General features: G+C 54.1%; 1 protein-coding gene across 2 annotated transcripts in view; it reads right to left on the bottom strand.

Annotated features, from left to right (window-relative positions):
• MCM4 (minichromosome maintenance complex component 4) overlaps window positions 1–9,248 on the bottom strand; it is an 11,729-nt gene extending 2,481 nt beyond the window's left edge. Inside the window, exons 1-13 of one of the 2 annotated variants that reach the window (XM_007464012.1) lie at window positions 9,183–9,248; window positions 8,969–9,058; window positions 8,692–8,855; window positions 8,504–8,605; window positions 7,525–7,620; window positions 7,347–7,442; window positions 5,864–6,002; window positions 4,685–4,905; window positions 3,040–3,160; window positions 2,344–2,603; window positions 1,665–2,030; window positions 1,082–1,209; window positions 163–370 (exon numbers count right to left, since the gene is read on the bottom strand). In XM_007464012.1, the coding sequence (XP_007464074.1) occupies window positions 163–370; window positions 1,082–1,209; window positions 1,665–2,030; window positions 2,344–2,603; window positions 3,040–3,160; window positions 4,685–4,905; window positions 5,864–6,002; window positions 7,347–7,442; window positions 7,525–7,620; window positions 8,504–8,605; window positions 8,692–8,855; window positions 8,969–9,058; window positions 9,183–9,246 (2,055 nt within the window). In that variant the 5' untranslated portion in view covers window positions 9,247–9,248. Of the gene's footprint in view, window positions 1–162; window positions 371–1,081; window positions 1,210–1,664; window positions 2,031–2,343; window positions 2,604–3,039; window positions 3,161–4,684; window positions 4,906–5,863; window positions 6,003–7,346; window positions 7,443–7,524; window positions 7,621–8,503; window positions 8,606–8,691; window positions 8,910–8,968; window positions 9,110–9,176 lie in introns of both variants that reach the window. The other variant, XM_007464011.1, reaches the window with a different exon arrangement.
• Window positions 9,249–9,986: the final 738 nt, after the last annotated feature.

Here is a 9,986-nt window from a genome sequence, read left to right as displayed (position 1 = left end):
AATATTTAAAGAGTGTGCACAATGTGTAGCAATGAATCCTTTTCCCCTTTCTACATTTGGAAAACTCGATTTTGCAACACAGGAGGGAAGACGGTCGCAGAAGTTTCAGAGGCTGTTTCAGAGGCTGAGCGGCCCCCCCGCTGCGCTTTGGGCCGCAGGTACCTCGATGAGGGCCTGGCTGGCGTCCTGGCTCAGCCGCGGCAGGACGGTGCTGCGCGCGTAGGCGATGTAGTCCCTGAGCACCGCCATGTCCATGACCTCCTCCTGTGCCTGCTCCTCGCTCCGGAAGTACAGGGACACCAGGTGGTGAGCCAGACGCCGGTCGTACGCTTCGTCCTGAGGGTCCAGCATGAGGAAGATCAAGTCAAACCTGAGAAAACATCGTGAACAGTTTGCCATCAGCTGGGACACCCACGTACCTGTGCGTGGACCGCGGGGCCCGCAAGGGAGGCAGGCGTGTCCTGCCCAGGCGGCCTGAGGAGTCCGGGCCTCTGGTTCCCCCAGCCCGGCCCCGCAGGCCCCTTCTGCCCGGGAATACCGGGTACTGAAAGCTGAGCCAGAAGCAAGATGCTCCCAAGGGAAATGCTGCTGTAATTCTGAAGACTGGAAGATGCGAATGAAAATACATTCAACTCTTTTGGGGAGAAGGAACTACCTGTTAGAACAGTCAAGAATCAAAGTCTAAACATATCTATCTTTGAGAAAAAGTATGGACTACGTGACTCCCCTTCCACGAGTTTAATTTTCAGACCCTTATCTACTGCGTAAAACCGCTCTCTGCACTTTGTTGATTCTCTACAGCAGCTTTAAGACAGAGAGCAGCGAGAGGCAGGTTTCTGAAAGGATGAAGGTGAAAGGCCCTAATTGCTCCAAAAAACAAGTACGCATCAAGGTGAGCAGAAAAACACACCGTCCTTGCCTGGAAAACCCGTGACCAAGCAGATGTGCAGACTTTGCGTTGGTCTGAAGAGTTTATGACATCAGCTGGGCTCTGCCTTCTATTTCCTTCTCAAGCTCACCCTGAACATTCCACAGATGAGCCAAGTGAGACCACCTATTCTATGAAAACGTGTTTTCGTACCTTGACAACAGTGTGTGGGGCAGCTGGATATTCTCAATGGTGGTTTTTTTCGGATTCCACTGAGACTCGATAGGGTTTGCGGCTGCCAGGATGGAGGTGCGGGCGTTAAGCTGACAAATAATCCCAGCCTGGCAGAGGGACAGTGTGGTTAGAAACCTCGCCCCGAGGCCGGCAGGAACTGGGAGCCACCCCCGCCCGTGCGCCCTCTGCCAGGGATCCACTGTCACCATGAGCCACGTCACCCGGCACAGGTGACTTCTGCACAGGCGCCCCCTGGGGACAGCCCTGAGCGCTGAGTCAGGCCAAGGACCGAGCTGGAGATGAACGTTTGCTGCGACTGCGTCTTCTTCAGTAACCAAACCCCTTGCATTAGGACAAACTCAAGTTCTAGGAGTACCACACGTGAGAGGGTTAGGACAGCACAAAGGAGGAAAGAGGATCCTGTGGAAAATACTCAGACTGAGCTGGGACCTAACAGGAGAAGTGCTGGCCAGTTTCCCAAGCTGCAGGTTCCACAGATGCTGAGGTTCAAGCCCCCAGACACCCCAACTGTGTCCACGCCGGGACAGAATGGGTGACTGACCTTGGCGATGGAGAGCGTCTGCTGCTCCATGACCTCGTGCAGCACAGAGCGTGTGCTCTCGTTCATCTTGTCGAACTCATCGATGCAGCAGATGCCATTGTCACTCAGCACCAGGGCGCCGGTCTGCAGCACGAGCTGCCGTGTCTCAGGGTCCTTCATGACGTAGGCGGTGAGGCCCACGGCGCTGGAGCCCTTCCCGGACGTGTACTGGCCCCGGGGGACCAGGTTGTACACGTACTGCAGCAGCTGGGACTTGCTGGTCCCTGGGTCCCCGCAAAGCAGGATGTTGATCTCGGCGCGGAACTTGCCCCTTCCTGTGTGGCTGAAATCCTTTCTCGTCCCGCCAAAGAGCTGAAGCAGGATTCCCTGGACGGGCGGACAGACAGACAGATCTCAGTGCTCAGATGGACAAAGGGCGACAGATCAGAGGACGGGAGCGGCTGCGAGTCAGCCCTGGGGCACGGATGCCATAGAGGCCCGGACCCCACCCACCCCACGGCGGCTCCTGTGCCTGGAAATGAGACGAGGATGCCGACCATTCTCGTCACCAACAGCCAAGGCAGGCGGCAGGCCCTGCTCGGCCCAACGGGCCGAGGCTCAGCCTTTCCGGGGTGTCCACACTGTCTGACCCGAGAGCTCTCAAGCCCAGCCGCAAGTGAGAAGCCCATCAGTCAGTTACCTTCTTTATATCTTCATGTTCATAAATGCTCGGAGCCAAGGCAGAAGCGAGTCTCTCGTAAATGTCTGGTTTTCTGGAAAGCTCCTTAAGCAATTCCACACGCTTCTCTGAAAAAAGTTTCTGCTCTGCTTCTTCGTCGAGGCCGTGCAGACGCTTCGAGTCGGTTTTCCGATAGTGAATGACGTCGATGTGGGTTTTGTAGACAGACTTTACGTTGCTCACTCTGGGATTGACGCGAATGGGGACCGCTCGGTAGATGCCTGAGGGCACAAAGGACACACTCTCACCTGCCCGACCTCGGCCTGGAGCATGGGGGAGGCAGGGCTCTGGGGGGCTCCAAGCAGAGCCAGCGAGGTTGTCCTGGGACCACTGCCTCCACACGTCACCTGCTCACCTCTGTGTTCGATGCATCGCAGTTTGAAACAGAAGTTTCATTTCTCTTAAACCCAAAGTAAGGGATTATCAATAACTACCTGAAAGAAAGTACCTAAATCCCGCACCAAAAACCTAGAAAGAAAGGAGACCTGAAGAGCTCAAGTACTGAAGGTCGCTCACAAGTTACTTCAGACAATAACAGGGAGACAGCCTGCCGTCTGGGCAGGGGCCGCGGCGGAGGTCAAAGGCAGGCGCTGGGAACAGCAGCCCCAGGCCAGGCACCCCCGACCAGGTCACAGGGCTGACTCCGGAGCCCCTCACCTGTGACGTGCACTCTGTCCCCAGGCTGGACCTTGTCCACGAGGTCATTGTGAGCGGCAAGGACGACCGTGTGTGGTGTCTGCCCAGCGGGCATGTCTTCAGGGGACTCCTGGAGCTTGATCTGAGAGGGTGGGGGGCAGATGCCTCAGGACAGACCCAGAGCCCTGCCCACCCAGCCACTCCGACAGCAGCGCCTCTGCTGCCCCTGGGACCTTGCTGTTTCCACCTCTGGAAACCCAGCCTGGCGCGCATTCTGAGGCGGTTGTTCGTTTAGAGGCTGCCCCACGTGGGGGCGGGGATGCCAGGGCTGTTTTTCCCCGTCTTAAGACTGTGGCGGGCACGTCTGCATCCACATCGGCCTGCGTTTCTAGTTCCTTCCAGACGCTGCCCCCAGTGTGCTTCTGGGTGGAGAAGCACCCCCCATTCAGGTCACCGTGCCTCCCAAACTCTTGCCTGTCCTCCTGGTGACATCGACTCACCCACAGCACCTGCCGAGCAGCTGCCAAGCTCCGTCCCGGGTGCTGGGGACTCTGCCCCAGAGCGGAGGGACACACACAGTCCTGGCAGTGCCAGGGCACGGTGGCAGAAGAAGACAGGAGGGAGCAAGGGGCCGGGGTGGAGGCTGCGCTTCCCACTGTCAAGGGCAGGGAAGGCCATTCTCAAACCAGGTGACCACCGGGCAGAGGAGAGGCTGTCAGGGAGGGGCCACGTGCTCTCAGCGACAGGACAGCAAGCGCAAGGGCCCCGAGGTGTCCTGGAAGAGCTGGAGGACGGCAGCGAGTCTGCGGGCAGAGCCTCGGAGCACCCAGGCCCAGGAACTGGTGCCCACGTGCGGAGAAAGCTTCTCACCTCGATGACCCTCCCATCAGCAAGGAAGTGGACGCTTTTCACATGCGTTAGTGTTCTCCTAGTGACTCCCAATAAGGGAAACTATCTCTTGTCCTATACCCTGAACTCATTCTCTCCACTTAAAGTTAAGATTGCTTAAACATTAAAACAAATCAAAAAATTCTTCACTCCTCATGCATACTTTATACCATTACAATTGCAGTAAACAAATGGTTTTCTGCGTTTCTCTGGCATTTTAATCTGCATCTTAAAATTTTTCATGAATAAAGAGCTACAAGGTCGAACTCCCTAGGCAATAGTTTGTGAGAAAAACTTTGGCAAAACTTCTCAGCCCATATTCTTTACCAGTGGTAGAACTGCCAAATGTCAGAATTTAATCAAACGGTGTTTACTGTTCTTAACGTATATATACACTCTTATATCCTACAATCTTAAGTATTTCCCATAGAAGCATCTCGTGTTAAATTTGACTTAATAAATCACTGAATGACACTGAACTTAAGATATTCAGTTGGAGAATGCACTCCTCCCCTATGACAAGCGTGGAACATAGCGCACGGGTGCCCATGGGCGGCGGTACAGCAGTGCTGCTGGCCCAAGGCTGGGGCCTCAGGCACACCGAGTGCCCAGCTTCGCCCTCTAACACACCTGCTCTCCAAGGAGGAATGAAGCTGCTCAACCCACCAGGAAGCATGGTTTCAGGGCTGCATGAGTGGACAAGTTACACCTGGCTTTTGAGGACCTGGCTGGGGCAGAAGGAGGATGGGGCACGTGGAGGGGGTCAGGGGCCACACACCATTTGCTTGTCGGAGAAGACGGAGCGGTTGTGGATGAGTGCCATGCTGTGGCTGGTGTGGCAGCGCTCGCACACGCAGGGCTCGGCGATGCGACCGCGGTCTATCTCCACCCGGACCGTGTGGGCGCACACCTGGCACTGGAAGAAGGCCTCCTGCATCTCTGGAATCAGCTGGGACGTCCTGATCACCATGCCGCTGATGGCGATGAGCTGGTCGATGTCTGCAAGGCGGGGAGAGAGGGCAGCTTGTCCCGGCTGGGCGTGGGCCTCCCCAAGCTGGAGGCCAGCTTGGGGGGGGGGTCTGGCTCTGCTGTCCAGCCCGGAAGAACCTCACTGGAGGAATGGAGGTGCTGGGATGGTGGGGGTCACAGGGAGACGCTACGGCCAGAGCACAAACATCTCGCTGGGTATCCTCAGCCCTGGCCTGGGATGCCCCTCCTGTGACCAGTGTGCTCCTGCTCAACCCCTTAAGTCTACTGACCCTTGCCGAGCTAGGCCGACCCGAGGCTGCCTGGGGACGACCGGACCTGTGAAGTGGCTGTCACAGTCCATGCACTTGCGATCATCTTCTCCATAGCCACGCCCACTATACGTGGAGGGTTCAGAGACTTACCTGTCCCACTAGTAACTGGGGCCCCTGACATAGCATTTCCCCAAACAGATAACATAATAGGTTTCAGGTCTGCTTTCCAAATCTTTCGCCACAAAGTCCCCCCACTGGGGCACAGCACGCTCTGTCTGTCCCTGGGCTGCGACACTCCTGCTCTGTTCTTCTGCCTCTTCTCTTACTTTCCAAACTAGGTTTCCTCCTTATGCTTCAGGGCACGGATCATATTTTATATTTACCTCCTACTTTGACTCTGAGGGACTGCCTTTTTAGTAAAATAACTATAAAACTATCATAATTGGATAAGTTCACCTTAAGATAGAAAAGTATCAAGAGTTACAGCATCTTTTATATAATTTCAGTTTAGTTAAAAAGGTATGGTGGGTCCAGAAGCATATGGGGTAACTGAGCCTGCAACTGGCTTCTGCCAACCCACAGTCCGCCACCGTCGCTGTCACCAACTCCTTTCAAGTTCCTTGATGAAGTGACTTTCACGTAACGTGCTCTCTTGCTATTACAGACGTTATCTTCTATGTGTCAACTGTATCTCATTAAATTGTAAAAAATATTACCTTCTGGATTCAGGTTCCTCATATTCTTAGTCTTCAATGCGTTGAACGGTCTTACTTGAATCTGATGTTCTAAGATTGAGTCAGGATAGCGGTCAAAGAAGATCTCATTGACAGCCATGTCGAAAGTTGGGATAACTTCCTTTAAAAACAAGTGTAACGGTGCCAAGCTGTGTTTGTATTTTTATCTTAGGGTTAAATCTAATAAAGCAATTCATGTTAGCAAGGCATAAAAACAAAAAGAATATGGCATAATCCAAAAGCATTACCCTATAAAATCACACATGCTATTTGTAAACCCTTGGGCACACTGAAATCTCTCACCTCTGCATCTTCTCACTAGAGTTAAATGAGATGAGACATGGACTTCCCTGGTGGTGCAGTGCTTAAGAATCCCCCTGCCAATGCAGGGGACACGGGTTCGAGCCCTGGTCCGGGAGCAACTAAGCCCGTGCACCACAACTACTGAGCCTGCACTCTAGAGCCCGCGAGCCGCAACTACTGAAGCCCGCGCCTAGAGCCCGTGCTCCACAGCAAGAGGAGCCACCGCAGTGAGAAGCCTGCGTACCACAACCAAGAGTATCCCCCGCTCTCCTCAACTAGAGAAAAAGCCCACACGTAGCAATAAAGACCCAATGCGGCCAAAAATAAATAAATTAATTTAAAAAAATGAGATAAGACATATAGTCGTGCCTTCAGGATGTGCTGGCATGACTGTAGGCTTTTAATTGGCAACAGAAGATCATACTTTCACGTCTTACTTTTCTTACATAACAGAATGATACCAAAATGGGTTAAATCATAATTATTCCAATTTGTTAACACCTGTTCCCCATTTTGCAGGTAAGGAAACAGACTCTGGGAAGCTGAGGAACTGGACCAAGGTTACACAGCTATTAAGCAGCAAAATCAAGATTTAAAACCAAGTCTGTCTGCCTCCAAAGCCTAAAGCTAGAATCAGTGTAGCTGATGCTTTGCTGATAAAGCCTGACCTTAAGCCCAGAGAAGACTGCAGTATGGTTAACACAACCTGTTAGAGAAGGCAGGTGTGTGTAAGTGTTTTCGTTTAATATGTTTTAAGTCATCAAACCCAACAAGCTGTCAATCGTGAGTCACCACTGTTTTATGTACTAAGAAATGCTGCCAACCAAACGATGACATGCTGTCAACAATAACACACACCCCGATTTCTAATGTTAACGTGTGGAAAAGTGTTCATCTTAAAGAAGACAGAACATGGTTTTAAGAGGTTTTGGGGCACTTCCCTGGCGGTCCAGTGGTCAGGACTCCTCGCTTCCACTGCAGAGGGCATGGGTTCGATCCTTGGTGGGGGAACTAAGATCCCACATGCCATACGGCAACCCCCAACCCCCAAAAGGTGTTTTGGAGGCATATTCTCTGTTCCTAAGGAAACCTACTGTCCAGAAACCCTGCAGATCTTCTAGATGTTTACTGCAGACCCCCAAGTTCAATGGCAAATTGTTACCTGTGGGTAGCAGATGAGCTGTCTGTATAGATTTGTGTCGAATGACCTTATATGTTCACAGTTTACGTTTAAAAACGGCTCTCCAATAACGTTAATCTACAGGGCAGAACAAACAAGTTATATCCTGCTAACCATTTCAACCCGTAGTTTGAATTTTCAGGTTAGCGTATTTCATTACCTCCCCAAGTCGCTGCATGTACAGAGGCTCAGTAACGTCTATGCCAATGCTTTCTTCTTCTCTAGCCAGAGGATCGATGAAACGCTGAAGAAATCTCTTAGCGTGGGGAGAGAAACAGTAAGCTTAATGCAGTTAGGAACCAGCAACTACTCAAAATAAAAGTTATGAATGCTGGGGGCCATTTATGTTTTCAAGTTAGCTAAGACCTAGAAACAGCCCAAGTGCCCATTTATAGACAATTGGCTTAAGAACATGTGATATATACAGATTTATATATGTATCCACATAATGGAATATTACTCAGCCATAAAAAAGAATGAAATTTGCCATCTGCAGCAACATGGGTGCACCTAGACAATGTTATACTTAGTGACACAAGTCAGATGAAGACAAATACTATATATCATTTTCGTGTGAAATCTAAAAAGTAACACAAATGAATCCATATACAAAACAGACTCACAGACACAGGAAACAAACTTATGGTTACCAAAGGGCAGGGGGATGGGGGGAGAGAGGGAGGGAAGGAGGGATCAATTAGAAGTATGGGATTAGCAGACACAAACTACCAGCCTAAAAGTAGAAAAGCAACAAGAATTTACTGTGCAGCATGAGGAATTACATTCAAAATCTTACAATAACCTACAATGGAACATAATCAGCAAGAGAAGCGTAACCAAATCACTTTGCTGTACGTCACTGTGCTGTACACACGACACTACTGCATTACCGGAAGTCAACTATACTTCAAAAACAGCAAACTAGGAACCGTGTCAGAATTTGGAGACAAACATAGGTGTTATTCTTTTTCCTAAAAACTGAAGCAAAAAAAACAAAACAAAACAAAACAAAAAAACTGAAAAAGACACCAGCAATTCTGAGCCATGTGAAGATCTGCTCCTAAATACCGGGGTCACGTGGATGGAGGTAACAAGTACTTTCCCCCACATCTCCGGAGCCCCGAGGAATGGAACCTCACCTGAAAGTTTTCTTTGCACGTTGCCACATTTACATCTGTTCCCCAAATCACAAGTTTTTGGCCCAAAGACTGCTCGCTCGCCACTATATCCTCTGCGGCCGGCTGCACAGGAAAGGCGACGGGAGCAGGTTTGAGGAGGACGGCCCACCTCGCGCGGCCCAGCGCGCCCTGAGCGGCCCCGCACTTACCCCGTCCGAGTGCAGGTCCACCTGCAGCCCTTTTCGCGCCGAGCCCAGGTCGGGCCTCTGCCGCACAGGCGTGCCGCGCACGCCGCTCCTCGGGGTGCCCTCCACCCGTGAGCTGGGGGTGCCGTAGGTCAGCGGCGAGCTCACGTCCAGATCCAAGGGGACGGCTAGGGACCGCGTCCATGGGGGTGAGCGCGGCGAGGACCCCTGCGAGGCGTCCGCTCCCCCCGCCCGGCCCCCCCGGCCCTGCGGGCCCCCCATGCCCGAGCGGGCAGCGCACCTGCGGGCGGCGCGCGGGTCGGGCTGCGGGGCTCTGCGCCGGGCGACGCGGGCAGCGGCCGAGGCTCTCCCGACGACAGCGGGTCCTGACCTGTGGGGGAACGGGCACGGCGGCGTCGGCGCGGGCGGCACTGGGGCCGAACTGGGCTGACACGGCACCGCCCGCCCTGCCTCCCCGAGGACCCCGCGGGGCACGGCCGTACGCGGACACTCACGTGGCTGAGCGGGGGCGGCCCGCCGGGAGCCGCGGCGGCTCGGAGTGGACGCCGGGGACGACATGGCGGGCTGCGCGACAGAGACGCGGGCTCGCGGGGACGCTCCCTGAAGACCCCCGCCCCTCTCCCCTCACTCCGGCCCCCGGCCCCTCGGCCTTCCCCCCAGCACCGCCGACCCCGGCAGACCCCCGCCCTCCGAGCCGGCCGGACCCAACCAGGTTTCCCGCCGGCGGCACCGTTGTTTCCGCCCCCAGCGGCGGCCCACCAATCGCAGCAGTGCCCTCGCGCAGCCCCGCTTCCGGGAGGCACCACTGTGCAGCGGCAGGGGGGACCCGACGGCCGCCCCGCGCCTCGCGGGACGCCGACGCGCAACTCGCTCGGGGCTCCCCCCGCTCTGGTGGTCTTGTCCGAAGCCCGAATGCGATTTCGCGGGAAATTTGGGGAGGCAGCCGGACAGCGTTCGGGGGCCGGCCTCTACAGGGCGTGCCTAAGGAGGAGCCGCTCCTGTGTCCCTTGGGAATACAAACGACACCCCTCTCCCCCGGCCCTCCTTTTCAAGGGCTAGCTGTAGCGCCTGACCCAAGCCGTAGCCTGTTTCTTTCTGCCTCGGGCACTCGGTCAATTCCAATTCGCCACTTGTCCTCCGCATCTATTTCCGGAGGTCGAGCGGTTGGATTCCTGATTCTCCCCGAGTTTTGACGTATTGTGCTAAGTGTACTGTGGGCCACACATTCATAAGCCTGCCTCTATCTTAAAGCACGTCTAAGCCGTTGATCCTGCAGGGAGGGCTCCCTCCGCGATGGT

This window comes from Lipotes vexillifer, unplaced genomic scaffold (genome assembly GCF_000442215.2).
Source record: "Lipotes vexillifer unplaced genomic scaffold, Lipotes_vexillifer_v1.1 scaffold69, whole genome shotgun sequence".
Taxonomy (NCBI): Eukaryota; Metazoa; Chordata; class Mammalia; order Artiodactyla; family Lipotidae; genus Lipotes; species Lipotes vexillifer.
This window is presented reverse-complemented; position numbering and strand designations above follow the sequence as displayed.